The sequence below is a fragment of the Barbus barbus genome (assembly GCF_936440315.1).
Source record: "Barbus barbus genome assembly, chromosome: 14".
In the NCBI taxonomy this organism is placed as follows: domain Eukaryota; kingdom Metazoa; phylum Chordata; class Actinopteri; order Cypriniformes; family Cyprinidae; genus Barbus; species Barbus barbus.
The window spans coordinates 17,702,393-17,725,150 of NC_136742.1; the positions used below are offsets into that span (position 1 = coordinate 17,702,393).

Genomic DNA, 22,758 nt, shown 5'->3' on the forward strand with positions numbered 1-22,758 from the left:
AGAAACATGTTATGTTTATATATGACATATATTGATATATAATATAAAATATAAGAATATAAATGTATAAACATATACTGTGTGTGTGTGTGGGTGTGTGTGTGTGTGTGTGTGTGTGTGTATGTGTGTATTTATATATACATAATAAATATACACAGTAGTACTCACATATAATATGTAAACAAAAACTTTTATTTTGGATGCGATTAATCACGATTAATCGTTTGACAGCACTAATATATGCTATATGTGTATACGCACACACACACACACACACACACACACACACACATGCAAACATTTATATTGAAACAGGTGAGGAGTAACCAGACTCTAAGAACTCAGTACCAGCTCATATGACGAAGCATTTTTGTCCAGTTTGCTCAGAAGAAAATCCGTCAATGCATTTTAATGACAATGCTGCAGTGCTTTCACATGACTGCGCTTAAATAGACTAAATGCAGGGACAAAACCACAAATTATTTTAATGAAATATTCACTTCAATCCTATACAGACCTTCAAGCTCCTTTAAATTCTAAAAACAATCTGTTTTATGCCAGCAAGTAAACTCCATAACACAAATGGTTCAGTTTCTCACTCATAAACTGAAATAAACTGTCTGTGTTTCATTGTCAGAGACTCAAAACCATATTCAGAGAACAGTTTCTAACATGACACCACACACCTGCAATCCTTGCAACGCTGTCACGCCAAATACACACACACACTTTACTAAACGTTATGCACTTGCTGTCACGCAAAGAGTTAGCAACACACTCAAAAACAGAATTAGGTTTCACACTTCATAGTGATAAAATGCTTTTCGCACTTGCAGATGTAAACACATATCAACTCAACAACAAACACACAACTACTCATTGTATCAAATTACACACTTGGAACAAAGATAACAAAAACAAACCTAAGTGGGAGGAAGGAGAAAATTTAAGGAATTCATTAAGAGAAAAAGAGAGGGAAATGTTGGGTGCAGTGTATATGAACCAATCAAGGCATAAAACAGGTGCGTGTTCTCTCATGACAGCTCTGTAAAGGGGTGTCTTTGGGATGCAATCAAATATGAAATATTTTTCACACACATAGAAACACCAGTGCTGCTATACGAGCCAAAGCCTCTGCGATAATGAGAGCGTAGACTCGACTGCTGTATCATTTCTCTCGGCTGTTAGCTCAGCGGTGCGCTAACATCTTATCGTCATTTTATGTGCCAAAGCTAAAATGGTGTAGTAATCATAGCATCTGGTGGTGGTTAAAGATTTGGGCTGGTAATCCAAACTATAGAAGTGATGATTTATCAGCTGGAGAGTGGCGCCAACTGCTGACATGACCTCTGTGAACTCTGTGAGACCTTGTCAAGGCACTTAGTCCCATTTAGCAACAGTAATATAAGTGGTATAAGTGTGCTGTATGTCACTTTGGAAAGAGCTAAATAACCAAATCTTAACCAAAACACTAACAAATCCATAAATGGTCAGTATTGAAATTCTATACTATTTTGTGTAAATAAATAAATAACAATACATTAAAATCTTTTTTTTTTTAAGTTTAAGGTGAATTTAGGCATCACATCATTATAATGTGCAGTTTGAAAAATTGATATTTATTTTAAAATAACAGTGTTCATTAGATTAACTTTAATTGTGTGTAATGTAAACATAGAGGAACTGAGGCGCACAATTAAATTAAATCATTCAATTAAAATTCAATATCGATCAATAAATAGAATTAATCTCTAAATGTCCGTACTGATATACAGTGCATCATTATTTAAAAATTATTTAAACTCTATTGTATTTTAACAACAAAATGTTTTATTTGCAAAATAATACCCAGACAAATTCTTGAAATACTTGATGGCTTAGATGGTATTTAAAGCTAAAATGATAAGCACAGTGTTGATCAAGTGTTGGATCCTATCTACACACTAGACAGATGAGAAATACATGACTTTGAACTTCTTGTGTTGAGAAAAAGATCATGACACCTGCATTTAAAAAAAGATAAACCACACGCACACCTGCGCGCACACACACACACACACATCGCAGACAAAAGGCCTGAACTTAAAGTTATCAGATGGCCGCTGGGGCTAAACACAGCAGGTATAAGAAATGAACGATCATTTCAGCTGTCACAAAGAGAGAGAGGTGGTGACTTTAGCAGGCCCATGAATCAAACTGCCAACCATTTAATATGGTCTCTTTCTATTAGTGTTTGATTACATTTCTAAAAAGGAGAAAGCTTGGTTGACATTCCCTTTAAATGTCAGTTTTAGGCCTGCTCATATGTTCAGCCTGCTGGAAATCATTTCGTCTTGGAATAGTAGGGAAATGAGTAAGCACAGGGCCGAAACTCTATCTGACTGCAGCGGTTTGGAGCCGTACACAGTGCCAAACTGCTAAATTCATATTTATTTGAGTTTATGACTGTGGAAGCAGTCATGGTTTCTGAATATATCCAGGGATATTCCAAGACCTCTTGGTCTCTTAACAGAAATGTGGTCAGCATCATACATCAGGACATAATTTATTTCAAGACAATTCATCAAAGTAAAAGGTTTTGTTGTTTAAAAATGAAATATAATGTGTTTCGTGTGTGGTTTATGTGAGTGGATTTACCAAGACCTTTTAGTTTTAAAATGGATGATTTTACAAAAGTATGGCTTACATATGGCAAGTCTAGGCCTGTGACAATGGAGGTCTGTGAGCTTTTCAATGCATGGATGAGTTTAGCAGTAATGTATGGACGTTTTAACCCTGTTAAACTAATTGAACTGTGACCCTGCACACCCAAAAATCTAAATTCGGTCAGTGGCTCACCTTCATGTCATTCCAAACCTGAATTACTGTCTTTCTTCTGTGTAACACAAAAGTGTGCTGATAAATAAAACACTTTAAATATCCTGCTGTGCACCATTATTTCGAACACAAAACTATTGTATTTTTTTCTGCACAAAAATGAAAATCATTTATTCACCATCATGTTCTTCCAAACCTGTATGACTTTCTTTCTTCTGTGGAACACAAACGAAGATATTTTGATGTCTCAGCGTTTCTCTGTCCATACACTGAAAGTCAATTGGGTCCAATGTTGTTTTGGACTCCCATATTCTTCAAAATATCTTATTTGTTGTGGAAATTTAAGTTATGGTTACCGAGAACCCAATAGTAACACATGCTGAGACTGTCTCCATGGAAGACTATGTAATCATTTGTGTATGTATGTGTATTGGTGTGCGTGTGTTTATAGGCACACACCACAAGTCGCACAGGCTTGCTTGCCTGCCCCATGAACCCAGAAAATTACACACACCATCGGTGCACAAGAGAATGTTTTGGATTCACTCAAAGAAAAAATATCCCAAAGGCTTTATGTAGGTGTGGTTCAAAAGACAGTTAAATGATTATCACTCACCTTAGAGCATGTTAGGAACTTATGAAACTTGATGACCTTTCACTGTGCCTTCACCTCTGCTGAGAGAATAAAAGAGATTTGCTCAGTTGGATTTTTTAGACAGGTGTTATCTATTTTTTTTCTTCATATACTCTCTGACCTGTGTGTGATCTCTGTGGTGCTTCTCATCCCTGTTCTTACCGTTTTAGGTATACGTGGCCTTCATCCAAGCTCATCATAAATGCGGTAAACTTCCCCATTCTTTCAAAAGTCAGCAACTGCCACAAGCAAATTGTTTCATAAAACATGTAAACTCAGTTTACAATGAGTGATCGTGAGTGACACGTTGATGTCAGGTATTGGGTGCGTCAGAATCAGGCGTGACATTCCACATACCGTGGCGAGGCCACCTTGCCAATTTCACAGTTCAAATGAATTAGAAGGCATGTTCTCTTTGTTTAGCAGTGTATTTACGTCTGTAAACAATGAATAAGCAGAACGGGCAACTCAACTTTGGTTCAAGTCCAGCTATAACTGCTTATCATATCCATTAAAGAATGTTTTATTTTTTATTTTTTCTGATGTTAAAATCAAAGATCATGATAAATGAAGACGTTGCAATCAACATCAACAAAAGAAAAAGAAAAAAGGCTCTCACAAGTACAGCCAAACTTGTATATTCATATTTATTTTTTGATCATGGTGAGTACATCTTATAATAGAAATCTTTTTGAATCACATTATGAATGGTTTTCGCAATTTCAGGTTTTTCTTTCCTTGATTATGGTTGAGTTATTTAAATGGTACATTCCAATAAAACACCGAGAAGCTTAAAATATCGTCACAAGTCGTTTTTTGATGACTCGTTTCTTAAAATGTGTTCCTCATACAGTATAGGCAAACTACACACACAATGGTTTCACTATAATTGTGAGTATATTTCATACATGCCACTGTTTCTAATGAGCTTTCATCTACAGGTTGATGATGTACAAGAACCCACTTGAATTTAAACCTCACACAAACCTGTTAATATTATTAAATTGAAAGCAAAACATTGAATTAATGAATAGACTTTTAAATACTTAGAACCACTTCAAACATATACAGAATTAATTTTGACCTTACGACTCCAAACCTCTCACACACTATTAGTACAGTTACTGGGGCAGGTGAGCATCTCTAAACCTTAACTCGCGTGAATGCGCTTGTGATTGATAGGTCTAGACTCTAAGCCCCGCCCTCGTGGGCCGTCCCTGCCGAGCGATTATATTAACTCCAGCCGGTGCAGTCCGTTCTCCCATGAGGACTTTTTAACCGATAGGAAGTGATAACTCTTGTTTCTTTAATAGACTTTGACATTAACTAAGACTTAGCACTCCCGAAAGTGTTGCTCAAAACAAATACTCTTTAATAGAAGAGCTACTCAGTACTATAAAGTGACAGGGGCGCCTTACAATGAAGTTGGAGGTTTTCTCTGCGAGTCGCCTTGTGGACAAGCCGCTGGACTTGTGCAGTGACATGGATGTGAACGTGGCTTCACCGCTCTCCACGGAGGAGGAATTGGGCTCGGATGGAGACTGTTCAGCCAACAGCCCAGGACCAAGTGCCCCCGTTTCGGACGGGAAGGCGAAACCATATACGCGTAAACCCAAACCACCATACTCCTACATCGCGCTCATTGCTATGGCCATACGCGATTCCAACACCGGCCGCCTCACACTTGCTGAAATAAACGAGTACTTAATGAAAAAATTCCCGTTCTTTCGGGGCAGCTACACGGGGTGGCGCAACTCCGTACGGCATAACTTGTCATTAAACGACTGCTTTTTAAAAGTGCTGCGAGACCCCTCGCGTCCGTGGGGAAAAGACAACTACTGGATGTTGAACCCACACAGTGAATACACTTTCGCAGACGGCGTTTTCCGCCGGAGGAGGAAGCGCATCAGTAAGAAGAGCACTTCGGAATCCCAAGAGCGCGCGCCTGTGGATGACAGCCGGCTCCCAGCGCGCGACGAGTCCTCGAAGTTCTCCAGTTCCTTCGCCATAGACAGCATCCTCAGTAAACCGTTTACGCGGAGGGAGCAAAGCACAGAGGACACGTGTTTTGGTACCAGGCTAATGTTGTCAGCGGCTCCGCACTTTCTGCCAGTCGTCATGGGCTATCCGCCGCAGACCGGATTCCAGGTCAGTCCTGAGGTGTCGAGAGCCTTTCCGATCTACAGGTGTAATACGGCAGACATTGCTAACATCAGTGGAATGCCGGACATACCGAATTCCCTTCCGGGTTTGGCACACTCTCACACTACTGTACAAGAGACTGGATATCACCCCTTCAGAATAGACTCTCTGCTGTCATGAAAGGACAAGTGAACAAGCCAATTTGCAGACATTCGCACGCTTAAACGCAATTTCTTTGGTGTTTGACACACCAGTCACGTGCACTTTCCTCTGTTAAATGGTGTGTTTTCGTGATTTAAGTCCATGCACAATACTTACTGCAGTGCTGCACGTCTGCTGTTTAGATGTCTTCTTAGATGAATCAATGTCGCGCCAGTGCAGTGTTTACTGATTCCATTTTCATTTCTTATAAACGATGGCATAACCATGCCAGTAATTATGGACAGAATATGTATTTAAATGTAGTCTACTTCTTTGAAATATTGTGTTGGGTTACACTTGTACCGTGTTTTATGTCTGTGTAAATATGATGCTTTATTTAGAGCTGTGCTCAGTTGGACAACATATGCAGTTGTACTTTCGTTAATAAAAGAAAATATGACGGAGAATAACATTTCATTCTTATTCTTACTTTGAGTGTCACTTATTAGGTCACGAGATCATGTTTTTCTTTAATGATTCTGATTTTGAATCTTTCTGAAATCCGTGCTACCAAAGGCAAAGACAGCAACGCAAAACACTGAAAATGAAAATTTCGACGGATGTACAATTTCTAAGCATTAAACAGGGACAAAATACATAAGCACGACAAATATAAAAGCGAAGTATCAGACCAGACAAAACAATTATTATCATTAGGCATCACTTTATGACGTAGGCTACATACATAGAAATTATTTACTGATTCACATTATGACAAAAATGTCTTGGAGATAGAAGCCCTATACAAATTAGTAATTGACCCCTTGTATAATTCGCACACTCTTTAAATTTCCCATAAAGAGAAGTATACAAAACTTCCTCATAAAGTGAAAATACAAGGTCTGTTCACTGACCAACAGACCACGTTTCAGGAAACTCATGATTCCAAAACAGCTTCTTTTCAAATGATTGCAGAAAATTCAACACATATGCCTTCAAGCATGAGTCACTGAAGCTGCAGCCACGCATGCACGCGCCAAATAAAAGTCGAATGTTGTCAAAGTTGGAATTAATGGAAAAGACACTTCTTGGCAAACAAGTCAACTCAGTCTAATAAAGCATTCAAGTTCATAAAAGAAAAAAAAGTGTCCAGTTTATCCAGAAATATTTCTATATTTCATTTCATTTTAAGCTATAGGCCAATAGTTTATATACGTTACGTTATGTTTATCAGTAAGTAATATCCCTTAATTAATATCATAAATTAATATCTATAATATCGCTATAGGCAGTGATTTATTATTATTATTATTATTTTAATTTAGGCTATAAATTGAATATAGTTATACCTTGGCTTATTACAACTGGTCGGGTAGGCATAGGCCTATCTTCAGCGTTTGCAGACGAATTAACTTCCGTTTGAAATCACACAAATAGAAAAGCGCATAGCCATGTTCGGTTAAACTCCAGCAATCTCACACCTGAAGTCCACGACAAAAGGACAACCACTTGGACAGCAAAACATGAACCACTAAACGATATATTACGAAATCTGAACCGTTTTTACATTTCTTATTAAAGCACATTTTATTTTGTAAATTGTGGGTATTTTTATCACGACATTATTTTTCTTTCTTTATTTTGCTTGCCTCAAACATGAAAATATTTTGCGCTGTCCGCGGTACTGAAGCAGGGCCATCGTTTCCTTTTCGATTTGAGTCTTTAGTCACGCATCTCTTTGGGTTGACAGCCCTGTAATTTTCAGGTCAGAGAACGGGCCTGATTAAGAGCAAACCAACTCTCCGTGGACTTGTGTCGCTTCACTTATATAACTTTTTATGTAAGCTACTTCCCAGTGAATGAATGAATAAATCAACGAATTCATTATTTATTTAATTAGGCCCAATTAGCTAATTAACGAATGAAGGGAATGTTATGTTGTATAAAGCTCCAAAGCAAATCGGCATAAATAAAAACTGATAAAAATGTAGAGAATTCAAAGCGGTCGAGGATGGTCGCACTTTATTGCACTATAACATTAAAAAGTTAAGGAAAGCTCACAAGTTTATGTACTTTTTGTCGTTTTGGCATGTATAAACAGTAATGCATTGTCTGACTGTCATCTTTTAAATGCTTACTTTTTGAAATGCTTACCATTCAAGTGCGATGCTGCAACCTGCAGGTGAACGCGCGGAATGACACACCTGTCTGTAAAACCCGTTAGCTGAGAATTCAAGTCTATCATGATCACTTCAGCTGCAAATAAACGCTCATTCGTAGGCAATAAATAGGCTTATTTGGAAACCACGTTAAATAAACATATAGACCAATGGAGGGGTTACCTACAGAGATAAATTCAAGACAAAAAGAGCTTGTTTAAACCAAATTAATTAGACATGACAATATACGAAACGAAATATACAAAATACATTACAATATAGCCTATTTATAACAAGTAAAATACATTCCTTCCGGTGTCACTCATTCCAGTGCAAACACTGACATCGAAACCAAATTACCGCACAAAAAAATGCTTTCAATGATTTGTTCATAATGATTTTGTTTAGGTTACATCGATTTAACTTGCACCAAACAAACAAACAAACAACAACAAAAAAACAGCAAGCATCAAATAAATTGATTTTACAAATCTCGTGGGTTGAATATTTCAGTGTGTAAAGCTAATGGGTTAAATAATAGGCCTAAGCCTACCATTCTTTAACAGAGCATTAGAACTGAAGGCGCAAGTGTGATACAATATTAAAATAAAACATCAACGGATAAATTATCATGCATCATTTTTCACTGCTAATCTTTAATAATTAGTCAATTAATATGATCACTGCCCTATATTTCAAAATCTTTTCATTTGGTAGCGCCCTCTTTCATTAATAATTTAAAGTACACTTTACCCTAAAAAAATTCTGCAGGCTATATTGTGGCTGTGTGTCAGGTGTAAGTCTACTTTCTTTAAATGGGATACTTGCATTTTTCTGATAGCCTATAGGCTACTTCATATCAGGCATAAAATGGTCTCGGATCAAGGGTTGACTGGAGCCTTTGGTGCGCATAGTTTGACAATGAATAAGTCATAATTCTTGTTTACAGTGCCTCAATTAGGTCTGTAATGAAAATAGATCAGTGCGTGTATGTGCGCAGGGGACCGCGATGCTTTCTTACGCATATACACTCATAGCGATGGCCTGTGTTCAAAGTCTCTTGCAGAGCTCGTTTTCCTCTAGAGCAGCCGCGGGTATCCGGGACTCGGCGGGGGTCAGGCGCTCAGCGGGCGGGGGAAACCCGGCAAAATACTGCTTAGATAGCGCGGGAACATGTTTTTATCCACATCCTCACGGTAAGCTAAAACTAGGGGATTGTTGATTCGCTTTGTTCAAAAGAACACTTAAAAGAGTTGGGTGATTAAAAAGGGAGGGGAAAAAGGAGAGCGCGAGAGACAACATATCCCGTGCCATTTATGAACAAAAGCCAGGAGCCATAATGCTGTATTTGTTGTCTATAAATATAATGCTATTTACAACACCATAAATAATAATATAATAAACCGTAAACAAATAAAATGAATCATTAAACAATGCATAATAAACAAATGCAGAGCTGGATCACAATTCGATTAAAAATATTCTGCTGATCGACTTCAATGCACAAAGTCAGTAAAATAACTAGTCTATAGGCTACAAAAAAAGTTTTTTTTTTTGTTTTTTTTTTTTTGCCAGAACAGTAGACAGACCACCATACACTACCAGTCAAAAGTTTTTTGACAGGAAGATTTTTAATGAATTCTCTTCTGCTCACCAAGCCTGCATTTATTTGATCCAAAATACTGCAAAAGCAGTAATATTGCGAAATAATAATAAAATAATATTTAAAATAATTGCTTTCTATTTGAATATATTTTAAAATGTAATTTATTCCTGTGATTTCAAAACTCATCATTACTCTAGTCACACGATCCTTCAGAAATCATTCTAATATTCTGATTTGCTGCTAAAAAAAACAACAACAAAAAAAACATTTATTATTATTATTATTGTTGAAAACAGCTTTTAGGTTTCTTTGATGAATAGACAGTTCAGAAGAACAGCGTTTATATGAAATAGGAATGCATCGTAACATTATAAATGTCATCATGCACTTTTGATCAATTGAATGCATCCTTGCTAACTAAAAAGTATGAATTTCTATAATTTCATAATTTAATAATGCATATATAATGATTTCATTATACTGACTCCAAGCTTTTGAATGGTGTATAATGTTATAAAAAGTTTTTTTATTTCAGATAAATGCTGATCTTTGCTTCTTTCAAAGAATCCTGAATAAATATATACTCAACTGTTTTAAATACTGATAATAATAATTTATAAAATGTTTCTTGAACAGCAAATCAGCATATTAGAATGATTTCTGAAAGATCACATGACACTGAAGACTGGGGTAATGATGCTGAAAATGTAGCATTGTCATCACAGGAATGAATTACATTTGAAAATATATTCAAATAAAAAGCAGTTATTTTAAATACAAAAAATATTTCACAATATTACTGCTTTTGCTGTATTTTGGATAAAAATATGCAGACTTGGTGAGCAGAAGATAATTATTTAAAAACATTAAAATCTTTAAGCAGTTTAATTTTCCTTCGTCTGTTTTAAAATAAATGTTGCTTTTAACTTTAACATTTAAAACAAAAGCAATAACAGACGAATTTTCCGAATAACAAATATGTTTTAAAAAGTAGGCGGCCTACCTTAATCTTTGTAGTAGCCAAACCAATGTAAGGAAATATGCATTAGACGTGTTTAAGTTTATATAAATTAATTCATATTTAGGCTATACTGGTCTAAGACTGCTGTGACCCTTCTTTGCTGCGGAAGCTGTCGACGTCCAAATGGCTAATTGGCTTTTTCTTTTGTTAATGAACGCCGGACTCAAGGGATGTGCTGTAGCCCCGGGCCTGTAAGCTGATCCTGGAGCGCTGTGTGTGGTATCCAGACCTCTCGACAGAGACAGCCTGCTTCCACTCGAGCCAAAGTCATTCCTCTCTCCCTCCCTTGTCCATGTCTGTCTCTCGCTGATCACTGTCTCCCTCATTTGATGGTATGGTTTATTTATTTTAGTCCTGCTGGCTTTATTAAGGCCTCTCACGCTCTTTGAGTTCTTGTTCGAATTGACAGGCCTCCAAGTCCATTAGATGAACCCATCCAATCAGAATTCGAGTTGCAAATGCGAATTTCACAAAGTAAACACTAGGATTAACCCTCAGATCACTCCATAAACTGAGCCAATCTTTATTTAAAAAAATAAAGAATTTTAATAATAATTCTATTCTACCCTTCTTTATTCTCATAAAGCGTGCAACTCTGACTGACTCATTGAGGCGAAATGGCCAAAGCATATTTTATAAACAAGCCAAAAGGATAAGCAAGCTTAAGGCAGAAAGATGATGATTATGATGAGAGACGCGATGTTTGTGGTCGCATAGCGATAGATTGAGGGTCAGTTGATTTTGGTGGACAGTGCGTGAGGCTCTAGAGAGAGAGAAAGAGTTTAGTTTGTAGGGGTCTAGGGGTTTGAGGGGGTGGGTGAGGCGGGGAAGGAGGAGCAATTAGAGGAGAGAAAGCCGGGGAGAGTTATTGAGTGATTGGCTGTCGAGTTTTGTTTAGTTGAGGCGCTGCACGGACTCAGTCTTTCCATTTCTTCCTCAAAAACGGACTACAGCCGCCAGGATCAGAACGGAGCTCGTGGAAGAAAAAGAACCGTTTCAAAACGTTAATAAGGACCACGATTACGCACGTTACTTGGATATTTTCCCTAACCAAAAACAGGATTTTGATTACAACGTTAAAGCCAGAAAAAGAAGACCGTTAAGTCTACATAGGATGCCTTGTTAAATTAGCATAAGCGTGGCGTTTGTTCTCGGAACTTGTGTTTTCTTGAACCTCGTTGTTGGTTACCGAATATCTCAATCTTTGGGGCTTTGCTTATGCTTTTTCTTCTGTCAACGTCAACGAACGTACGTCAGCACGGGACAGATGACGACTGAGAGCTCCCAAGGACCACTGCGCTCGACGCCCCCGATGAGCACCAGTCCAGCGTCCAGCGCGCTGCATCCAGGACTGATGAACGCGACAGGTAGCATGGAGGACCATGGCGCAGTGTCCAAGACTAAAAAGACTAACTCGGGACTGCGACGCCCGGAGAAACCGCCCTACTCTTACATTGCACTCATTGTGATGGCAATCCAGAGCGCACCGACAAAGCGCCTCACACTGAGTGAGATTTACCAGTTCTTACAAACACGCTTCCCTTTTTTCCGAGGCTCATATCAGGGCTGGAAAAACTCTGTTCGGCACAACTTGTCTCTGAATGAGTGCTTCATTAAACTACCAAAAGGTCTTGGGCGGCCGGGGAAAGGACATTACTGGACCATAGACCCCACCAGCGAATTTATGTTCGAGGAAGGGTCATTTCGGCGAAGACCACGAGGATTTAGGAGAAAATGTCAGGCCATGAAACCCATGTACAGAATGATGAACGGCCTAGGGTTCGGTTCCGCCATTTTACCCCAGAGCTTCGATTACCAACCTCCCACCGGCGCACTTGCGTGCCATGGCACTGGCTATAACCTGGACCTGTCTGGTAATGGTTATGAGTCATTAAACAGCGGGCACCATGGTCACATGTCCCCCAGCTCGAGACATGGTTATATGGCTAGCTGTCCAGTGCCTGGGAACGGAGACTATGGCGCGGAGAGCAACACTAGCCCAGCGGGCGCGCTTGAGGGTCACTCGCCGTATTCAGAGGGAACAGCACTATGGGCTTCTTCTTCAAGTTCTCCATACCTAAAACAGCCGACTACAGTCTCGAGCAATTCGTCGTCCACGGGGCAGCACCCCGGCATATTCACCTACTCCCTGGAACAGGGTTACATACAGCCAAGTGCGAGAGACAACACAGACATGTCAGGTAAAAGCAAATAACATAGCCTACATCTAATCTCTGAAACATTTAGAGGACATTATATTTACTTTGAAATTCACGTGTTTTATAGCTATTACGCTGTAAAATCTAGGCCTATCTAAACTAGGCTACATTATTTTATAACAAAAATCTAATCTTATCTAAAAATCTAAAAAAACTAATTTGAAATTCCAAAGCATGATAAAAAAGAAAGCTCTCAGAATGTCAAAATTTCAACATGTTAGGCTTAAAATGACTATGAACTATACAAAATGTTTAGAACTGATAGCTGTTAAATTCATAGCAACTTTGTGAGCATGACTCAAAAGCGTTGATATCTTTTGCAATTGAAAGATTTATTTAGGCCTATAGTTTTTTTGTTTTGTTCAAACAGTTCGGGTACAAAACAGAAAAATGCATTTATAATATGGTATTATACTAATAACAATAAAAATAACAATAATAAGAATTATTATTATTATCAGAGGGGTTAAGAGTCATTCCACTTTCATCTAAGCGTATCAAATATAATAAATACAAAATGTGTGAAGCTCATGCAGTAAGGCAATTTAAAAATAGTACAATAGAAAAACATACATTTTACTGAAAAACTATTTGGATACTTAAAAAAATTGTAAAATAAATGTTTTGTTACACAATATTTTGGCCTACACATTTAAAGGAAGTGACAGGGATATTTTAGGCTACTGTCAAATACACGGGTAAAAGCTTGTATACGGGGGTAAAAATTGTATAGCCTATGTATTGAGCTTATAAATAAATAAAAAACAAAACAAAAACAGCAATATAATTTTAAGCAATGTTCATGATGTGTATATTTATCTCACTGTGTATATATCTGTCCTCAGTGGGTATATCGCGCTATCCGACACATTCTTCCCCAGTCGGAGAACGGAAGGACTTCATGTTGAATCTGAACGGAATTACCTCTTTCCATCCGTCTGCTGGTGGATATTATCATCACCATCATCATCACCATCACCACCATCAGAGTATGCATCAAGACGTCAAACCTTGCGTGATGTAGTCCGCTTGTTGCACAAAGATAAGCACTTGGATAGCTGTGAGGTAAAGACAATTAATGAAGGATTAATAATTGTGCACTCACAAGATGCTTGGAAATGTATTTTTGAAAACCAGCGAAAAAGCCCCTGATGACATGACTTGACCTCACCGCCCCGAGCGCATATAAATCAGTTAAACTCATGAAGTCGTGGACTTGCCACTTTATGTCTTGTGGTTACATTTTAATAGAGTTTGAATTAAGCACATATACGTATATTTCACTTAATCTGTACAGTACGATGTGATGTTAGCAATAAAACATTTCAAAGGAAAGTAGTGTGTTTTTGCCTGACCGATAGGCCAAGACCCTATCGCTATCTATCTATCTATCTATCTATCTATCTATCTATCTATCTATCTATCTATCTATCTATCTATCTATCTATCTATCTATCTGTCTGTCTGTCTGTCTGTCTGTCTATGTCTATCTGTCTGTCTGTCTGTCTATCTATCTGTCTGTCTGTCTATCTATCTGTCTATCTGTCTGTCTGTCTATCTATCTATCAGTGTTTTTTTTTATGTTGATTACAAACACCTATCGTTTAAAACCCTCCAACATCAGAATAATTGTTGTAAATTCTGCCGTTAAAACTTTATAAAACAAGTTTTTTAAACATATTTTTGTAATAGCGTTTTTGCAAACAAGCGAACAATATATAATAAGTCAGTTTTATTATGAAGTATAGCCTATTTTTAACCGAGGTTTCAATATTCAGGTTGCGGCTAGTTGTTTTTAGTAAGTTGTAATCACATTACTATTATTATTATTATTTTAATGAAAATTTTCAGGCCTATTTTTGCAGTTTCATTAATTGTTTCGTGTTTCATAATTTGATAAAAAACATAACCCAATCCTTTTTAATGGCAGGTTTCATAGTTACAACATGCCATACAATTTGTTGCCGTAACGTTATGCCTTTACAGAAATTTGACATTTAAAATAATAATAATAAATACATTGCCCTGTGAAATAGCCTATTTACTGGAGTAAAATGGTTACAATGGTTACAACTAGCCCCGGTCTTCCTTGTTTATTATTCATATTTCTTTAAGTTAGGCAAAAGATAATGCGTCAGGAAAAATATCAAATGAAATACAGCAACGTTGTGGACAATAAAGTAAATTGTTTTCTCCTATACTCTAAAAATTTAAAATAAAGAAAAAAATGAAATGATGCAAATGATTATTAAACATAATTTAAATTTAGCTTAATCTACCCAACATTTTTTAAATTAATCGCCAGTTTGCCAACATGATAAATTACAGGGTTTATGTTATTTGAATACTTTAGGATCTTTGGTCACATTGTAATAACTCTTAAATAACTTTTAAATGAGTTTAGTCCAGTCGCAACGCTTCAAACATATTTTATACTTCTAACTTCATTTAAGCTAATAGCCTATCCATCAGTGCCCTTGGGAATTTGACCCGTACGAAAGGGTAACGAAAGATAAAACCGAAAAAAAGTTTTTTTTCTTGATCTTAAAAAGTAAAAGGACACATGTGGAAAAAGGAAGAAAAAAAATTGAGCTCATTACACAAAATTATTCGTGCTATTGTTTGTGGCGCAGACAGTGGAGCTTTTAGACGGTCATCTACCGCCATCTATTGGTGACAATGTACCTTCACGCGACGCCTGTGAAATAGACTCGATGGTTGCCAGTTTTCCTTCTTATTTTATAAACAAAACGGCATACCTGAGAGAATATTTGGAAAGGATTACAATGAGACATTTATAGCTACTAATAAACACGGATTATACTCACAGCTACATTCATCGACATCAATCGCACCCGTCTTCAAAATGCTACACTTATCTTCCAAAAAACACAAAGCCTTTTTATTAAAGCATATTGGAGGTATTTATATAGACCTGGAAATGACCATATAAACACAGTTCGTAAACTATAGGGCAATAAAGGAAAGAGGTTCTCATATTCTCCAATCACGATTTTAAATCTTGGAATAAGTATCTGGGGATGACAGCTGCATGGTGCCCAATACAGAAAAATAAGAAGAACATGCATCTTATTTCAGCAAACGAGACGTTGACTTTACAAAATAAAATCATTATTGTATATTAATAATTAGTATATTAAAAAAAAATGGGATGGGATCTAGACTCCAGGTGTCAAACATCAGTGGTCACTCACTGAAAAAGAAATGCACTGATGCAACATCCTTTTTGACCTTATCTGAACTGAAAAAATGGCTAAAGGATATTGACAGAGACAGCACACTCAGGTGGCACTCTGAACAACCAGAATGTCAAATGGAAAAATAAAAAAAAAAATAAAACAAATGGTTGCTGAATTCTTTTTTTTTTTCTTGCAGAGTTCCATGCTCTTTTTCCTACATGTCATGAAAACTGTGCACCAGATGTGTTTCTGTATAGAGTTCACTGTCCTTGTAAATCAGGGCTGTCCAAACTCGGTCCTGGAGGGCCGGTGTCCTGCAGAGTTTAGCTCCAACTTGCCTCAACACACCTGCATAGAAGTTTCTAGTATGCCTAAGAGCTTGATTAGCTGCTTCAGGTGTGTTTAATTAGGGTTGGAGCTAAACTCTGCAGGACACCGGCCCTAAAGGACCGAGTATGGACAGCCCTGTTGTAAATGATGCCTTCCAGTCTTGCACTGTTACAGTACAAGCAAAACTTAAATCTAAGGAATCAATTTTCATTTTTTTCTTGCTGTGCCAGTGCATTTCTAGCTGCTGATTTGCATTTCCAAAATTATAAACAATTACATCAAAATTAGAAGATAAAATGTTGATGAAAAGAAACAATAATCTGGGATCTCTCTCTCACTGGAGCAACTAAAAAAGTTGATTCAAGAGCAGAATGACTTTCATTAAAGAGATGAGTCAGGGCATGTGTTTTAGCTCTAGGATTGCATATTTTGTTCATTGACCTCATACAAGACATCATCTTGTATTGTGGTGGTGAGCAGAAACAAACTAAAATTATGGTAAACCAGCAATGTATTTATTACCATAACCAGTTGTTAAAACAGTTAATGCAAGCCAAATATGTAATAAGACTAAGAAATCGGCGTTGTAATAATGATATCTATACATTTTCAATTTAAAAATGTCATAATTGTGCTAAAGTAATAGTGAGAGCAAAGAAACCCCTTTCCCTTTTATTCAGTGTGTGTGTGATTTTTATACTTAGCTTGCCTTCACTAATAAAAGTGGTACACGGGTTCTCCCTAGCGGCCAAAGCTGAAATCGTGTTTTTTTTTTTACTATGTAAATAATATAATTATTTATATGAATATTTCATGTCTGATTACTATCTTTAAAGGCTTGCAAACACAGTTGTCATGACTCAGCAATAAACTTTTCATTAGTGGGTCACAATATCAAGGCTTGATAGTTTTGGGATAGTGTGAATGAAACAAAATCTAGCCTATACATGAAGTTATTATTACTGATAATCTCTAACTCTGCTGATTACAATTTCAAAACTCTGGCAAACAAAGATGTCATCGCTCAACAATAAACTCTAGTATGTATCACAATCCCAAGCAAATGAAGAAACTGTAATACCTCACACAGTATTAAAGTGCTACAATCTATTAAAGGTGGGATGTTCGCCGTTCCAGAACTGCCGCCAAACTTTGCCAACAAATGAAACACAACCCATTTTTCAATCATGGTATCTTTACCTGTCAAGAAAAAGCAAAACAAGCTCTTTAGGCACTTTCTCAGCATCTCCTTGCAGCGATGAAAAGCTTTACAGTTCACTCTTTTTTTTTCATGGTCCTGTCGTAGCTTCCGGCTTCCCATATATGGACAGCCCCTGTGACAGTGAACGCGCAAAATGATTGACAGACAACAAACACATTAGAGGATTTCTGATTGGCTGAACACATAATTCGACTGTCATAATCTCAGGGCAGTTATATTTCAATGACATTCAGGCATCATTTCCTTTCTGTTACAGCACCTTTCGTGGAAGTTCTCTCTGACTTCAAACTCTAGTTTAAAATTTGGGCAAAGTTAAGCAGACTTTACAAAGAAGCTTCATGCACCTCATGCTCATGAATAATGCTACTTCTATGCAGCTGGCGATGGAACATTCCTTTTAGTGCATTAGCTGATTGCATCCCTAACCCATTCGCTATAGTTAACCGCATTGTTTGAAGAAGTTAGTGTGTGGTCTTGCCTGTTCGCGTGCAGTCTGACATCTGTGCACCAGTACAGCGTCCCATGCTACTATTCTGATTCTTCAAACGCAAAAAGAACACCAGAGATTCATTTCTTATGGAGAGCTTCATTTGGCATCATTATGCAAACTGCTGTCCTTATTAATGGATCAAGAAATTATTATTCACAATAGACTACACATCATCTGTGTATATTAAAGTTAAATAATAGCCGTAGGCATACATATAGGCTATATATATACATTTTGATTACAATATGTAATTTACATGTTTATTTGCAAGTTATGTAGGCTATATGGGACGTTGATATGAAAAACAACATTTAATGTCGGTATAAAAAAAGTTGCATGAACCAGGTGTAAAGGTAAAAATAAAAACTGATTAAAATGGTTAAAAACAGTTTCAGATTCTAAGATAGACCTATATCCTTTTACCTTATTAATATCCATTGTAACTTAAAATCTTGATTTTGGTTTAAAATAAAAAGGCAAGCCATATAGTATTTATAGGCTAAACTGAATGGCTGTTATTAGGAGACGAATTACCAAAAATTGGTGCTTTAATAAAATGGCCACAAGAGGGCAATCAAACACAGAAACACAGATTTAGCAGGTGCTTTGTGCTCCACTTTGTGCTCCTCACTGCACCGCGCTGAATCGGCCTAATTCCTCAGGGTTTAAATGGCCATAAATAAAGCAAGAAAAAGAAGAATACGTCCAAGTGAAAATATGAGCCAGGGCATTGTATTCAATTTTAAATTGTAACATAATAGCATTAAGAACAAGGATTTTAATTAAAGAATAATAATTTGGGCAAATAACAGTTTTCCAAAGTGAATTTGCCTACATGTACGTTTATTCCTTTAGCAGTAAAGCACTTGGTCAATGCAGTTATTTGATTAGTCTTTTTTTAAACATAATAAGCTACGTGAATGATGTTTTGTGACATATCTTCTTCTCATCTAATTTGCTAGAACAATACCGCGATATATGATGTTAGCCTATTTGTAAATTAACTACAATGAACGCAGTCTATCATAAAAAGTCAAACACCCAACAGAAAAATAAAATAAAATAAAATGCAAATTAATAAAAACCGCTTCTTCTTTATAGCCTATATTACAATTGTTGTTGATGAAACATGTCATGTTATTTATCATGGTGTTTCATTTCTATATTGATGTTATTGTTGTCAGTGGTAATAATGAATTGATAATGATGTTTTAGTTTTTCATAATGGTTGATTTATTTTTTATAATTTATTTGATTTACCTTCTCTTTTTTGTCAAAGAAAATAACAATTTTACTTATTTTACATTTTCTCCTCCGTTTTATATTTATGTGCAAATGACAAACAAATGTAATATTAAATAGCCTACTTTACAACCCAAAAGCAAGTTAAACAGTTGATCAGCAAATATATTGCGTTATCTAACAAAATGCCAATTTTCTATCAATAGTAGCTTTTCCTTCATTTTCATAGTCATGATGAAGAAAAATGTCACAAGCGGTGCGACCTCTCAACGGAAACCTAAAGCTATTATTAACTCAGAGACAACATGTCTTTCATAACACTAAAAGAATATTAAAGCAGCACTGAAGTGTAAACGCAGTGACACGCACCAACAAAGAATAGATGCAAAGCACAATTTGGGTGGCTTTTCGTCCAGCACTAAAACGGACACTTTGCTTCATTGACACCTTTTGGCCAGCACAGATTTTGCCTTTCTCCCAAGCAGTACAGTAGTTTCTGAAAAACAAACACCGCTTTACTTCACCCCTCCAGCGCTTAGGGCCAAATGATTGCAATGAATCCTGACACTTGAACGAAAACAGGGAGCCATTCTTGTTCGATGGGCCGGCTGCAACTATGTAAAAACAGTAACACGAAACATCTTTACAAATATTATAAATCTGTTTAACCTCCTGTTTTTAATATTGGCCATACACTTTATTCAAAACATGCCATTTTACACCCTGCAGCAGATGTCATCGATTCTATTTATTTCACGTCTAAGCAGCCCGAGGATGTGAGAATTTTCTCGTTTTCTGTCAACATTTCTACTCTTTCTGTGTGTTTGCGTCTTCTTTATCCTTAACTCAAGGGTAGACTATGCCTTTACTCAGAGGGAAAAGGTCTTCGGGTACAGTCTTTCCAAACAGCTCTCGAGCGCTTATTGGTCGTGAGATGAGTTAAGGGAGGAGCGCTGAGCTCAGCCAAAAGGCAGAATTGGTAATTCGGCGAAAAAGTCCCTGTGAAGTGACGGATGCGGGAAGTTCACAGGTTTTTCCTATTCACTGCCTTCTCCACGTAAGACATTTGCTTCTCGTTTGCCTGCACAGCGAAGACCTGAAAATCCGCTTGGGAAGAAACTTTGGATGAAAGTTTTGAGACAAGACACTGAAGGAAAAGGGTGGAAGTGACGAACTTTGTAATGAATTTTCTTCTCGAAGTGAATTAAGACGTCTGCCTAGATTTTAACCTTCTTAATCTCTGTTCGTCCGCAGCAGGAGAGCGTTGGAGAGAGGGGTACGATGCAGGCGCGCTACCCCGTGTCTAGCCAAAGCCCTCTAGGCGTAGTGCCTTATATCACCGGGGATCAAGGCTTTTATCGAGCCGCTGCCGGAGGTGGATATACCAGTATGCCTGCGCCTATGAGCATGTACTCTCACGCAGCGCACGAGCAGTACCCCGGCGGCATGGCCCGCGCATATGGCCCGTATGCCCCTGCGCAGCAGCCCAAGGACATGGTCAAACCTCCGTATAGCTACATCGCGCTCATCACTATGGCCATCCAGAACTCAGCCGACAAAAAGATCACGCTGAATGGGATCTACCAGTTTATCATGGAGCGCTTTCCATTTTACCGGGACAATAAGCAAGGTTGGCAGAACAGCATACGGCATAATTTGTCGCTCAACGAGTGCTTTGTCAAGGTGCCAAGAGATGATAAGAAGCCAGGTAAGGGCAGCTACTGGACTCTAGACCCGGACTCATATAACATGTTTGAAAACGGCAGCTTCTTGCGACGAAGGCGCCGCTTCAAGAAGAAGGATGTGCTGAGGGACCGAGAGGAGCGGGACCAGCAGGGCAAAGACAACCAGGGACAAGCGTGCGAGCAAGACGCGCAGCAGCCAGTGAAGCTCCGGGATATAAAGACCGAGAACGGGGCCTGCACGCCCCCGCATGACAGCACTCCACCCCTCAGCACCGTGCCTAAAACGGAGAGTCCAGAAAGGAGCGGTGGGAGTGCGTGTAGCGGGAGTCCTCAGTCGCAAACGACACAACAGGCCTTTAGTATGGATACAATCATGACCGGACTTCGCGGTTCCCCGCAGCACGCGGCAGAGCTGCCGGCCTCTCGCGCCGCGCTGCCAGGCTCGGTGTCTCTGACCTACTCACCGTCCCCGCAGCCCGCCCATTACAGTCCACCCTGCGGCCAGCCCGCCACTTACCACTGCAACATGCAAGCGACGAGCCTGTACACAGGGGAGCGCGGCCACGGGGATGACACTTTACCGGAATACACAAACACGACAAGCGCCTCCTCAATCTCACACCCCCACCAGAGCTCGAGCCAGGAGAGCCAGCACTTGCAGCAGAACCGACTCGCGCCCTGGTACCTCAGTCAGTCCGGAGAGCTGGGGCACCTGAGCGCGAGCTATCCCGGCCAGCAGCAGAACTTTCACGCGGTGCGCGAGATGTTCGAGACGCAGCGGATAGCTCTGAACAGCTCTCCGGTGACCGGAAGCAATAGCTGTCAAATGGCTTTCCCGTCCAGTCAGCCACTCTACCGGGCTTCCGGAGCCTTTGTATACGACTGCAGCAAGTTCTGACCAAACGTTTCATGAATTTCAAAATTGTTTAATATATATATATATTTGTATTATTTGCCATGTGTTTGTAATTTAAGGAAGCTTTTAGGTCAGTGAACTCGGGCTGATATGCGAGTTTGTGTTGGTAAGTAGGATAATTCCGCTGCACATAAACATTCTCTCCCTGCTCGTCCATCAAGATAGACTAAAAGAAAATGTGTTAATTTATTTCATGCAAGAGCAGGTGGACCAACTTTGCAAGAAAATGTCTTAAATATTTATAATCAATTCAGTATAGAAAGGTAACGAGTGTACAACTGAGTTACAGTTTTTTTCTTATACCTTTTGAAAATATCTAAAGTTACTATTTGTTTAATAAATTGTCGTCTTGTTGGAGTTAAACTCTCGAGTGATTTATCGATTTGTAATGCCTGTTGAATCCATTATTTACTTAAATGACTGTCAGAGCTTGTATTGATTAGCAGCCACAAAAAGCAAGGAATCATTTTTAAAACGTTGTTCAAACATAGCTGGCTAGCAAATATATGCCAATTTTCTTATTTTCCTCCGAAACATATTGGGCTCTTAATAAGGCATTCCTTGAACAGGGGGTGGGGGTGGGGGTCAAAGGTTTAAAAACATCTGGAAATGATTATTTTTTCACTTTTTTACGCGTGCAAGTAGTCTTTAAATTGTTCCTAACCTAAAAATGCATTTTCTAACAACAACAAAAAAATGTTTAATAACAACTATTATAAACATTTGACAAAATGATCAATTCAGCGTTAGGCTACAATTATTTTCTGTAAATTCAAAAATAATCGAGCACTTTATTTGACAGAACTTTGTCCCCCGTTTGTAAATCTCCCAAACGAGTAATGTTCGTAAGTTTTACAATTTGATAAACGTCCTATGTGTTCCCATGTATAATTTGTTTCTCAACTACTTTAGAGAAATATATATGTTTCTAGTT

General features: G+C 38.0%; 3 protein-coding genes across 4 annotated transcripts; all 3 read left to right on the forward strand.

Moving 5' to 3' along the window:
- Positions 1-4,866: 4,866 nt before the first annotated feature.
- On the forward strand, positions 4,867-6,193 carry LOC306879904 (forkhead box protein Q1-like). Its single transcript, XM_079433139.1, has one exon. The coding sequence runs from the start codon at positions 4,871-4,873 to the stop codon at positions 5,771-5,773; it is 903 nt and encodes a 300-aa protein (XP_079289265.1). The 5' UTR covers positions 4,867-4,870; the 3' UTR covers positions 5,774-6,193.
- A 5,160-nt stretch (positions 6,194-11,353) lies between these two features.
- LOC306880690 (forkhead box protein F2-like) lies at positions 11,354-14,071 on the forward strand. Its single transcript, XM_079434404.1, has 2 exons — positions 11,354-12,721; positions 13,585-14,071. The coding sequence occupies exons 1-2, from the start codon at positions 11,788-11,790 to the stop codon at positions 13,761-13,763; spliced, it is 1,113 nt and encodes a 370-aa protein (XP_079290530.1). The 5' UTR covers positions 11,354-11,787; the 3' UTR covers positions 13,764-14,071.
- A 6,142-nt stretch (positions 14,072-20,213) lies between these two features.
- LOC306879900 (forkhead box C1-B) lies at positions 20,214-22,187 on the forward strand. Of its 2 annotated transcripts, none has more exons than XM_079433134.1 (2): positions 20,214-20,383; positions 20,478-22,187. In XM_079433134.1, the coding sequence occupies exon 2, from the start codon at positions 20,505-20,507 to the stop codon at positions 21,804-21,806; it is 1,302 nt and encodes a 433-aa protein (XP_079289260.1). In that variant the 5' UTR covers positions 20,214-20,383; positions 20,478-20,504; the 3' UTR covers positions 21,807-22,187. The 2 variants fall into 2 exon arrangements, with proteins under 2 accessions (XP_079289260.1, XP_079289261.1); XM_079433135.1 differs by having other exon boundaries at positions 20,232-20,401.
- The last annotated feature ends 571 nt before the right edge of the window (positions 22,188-22,758 follow it).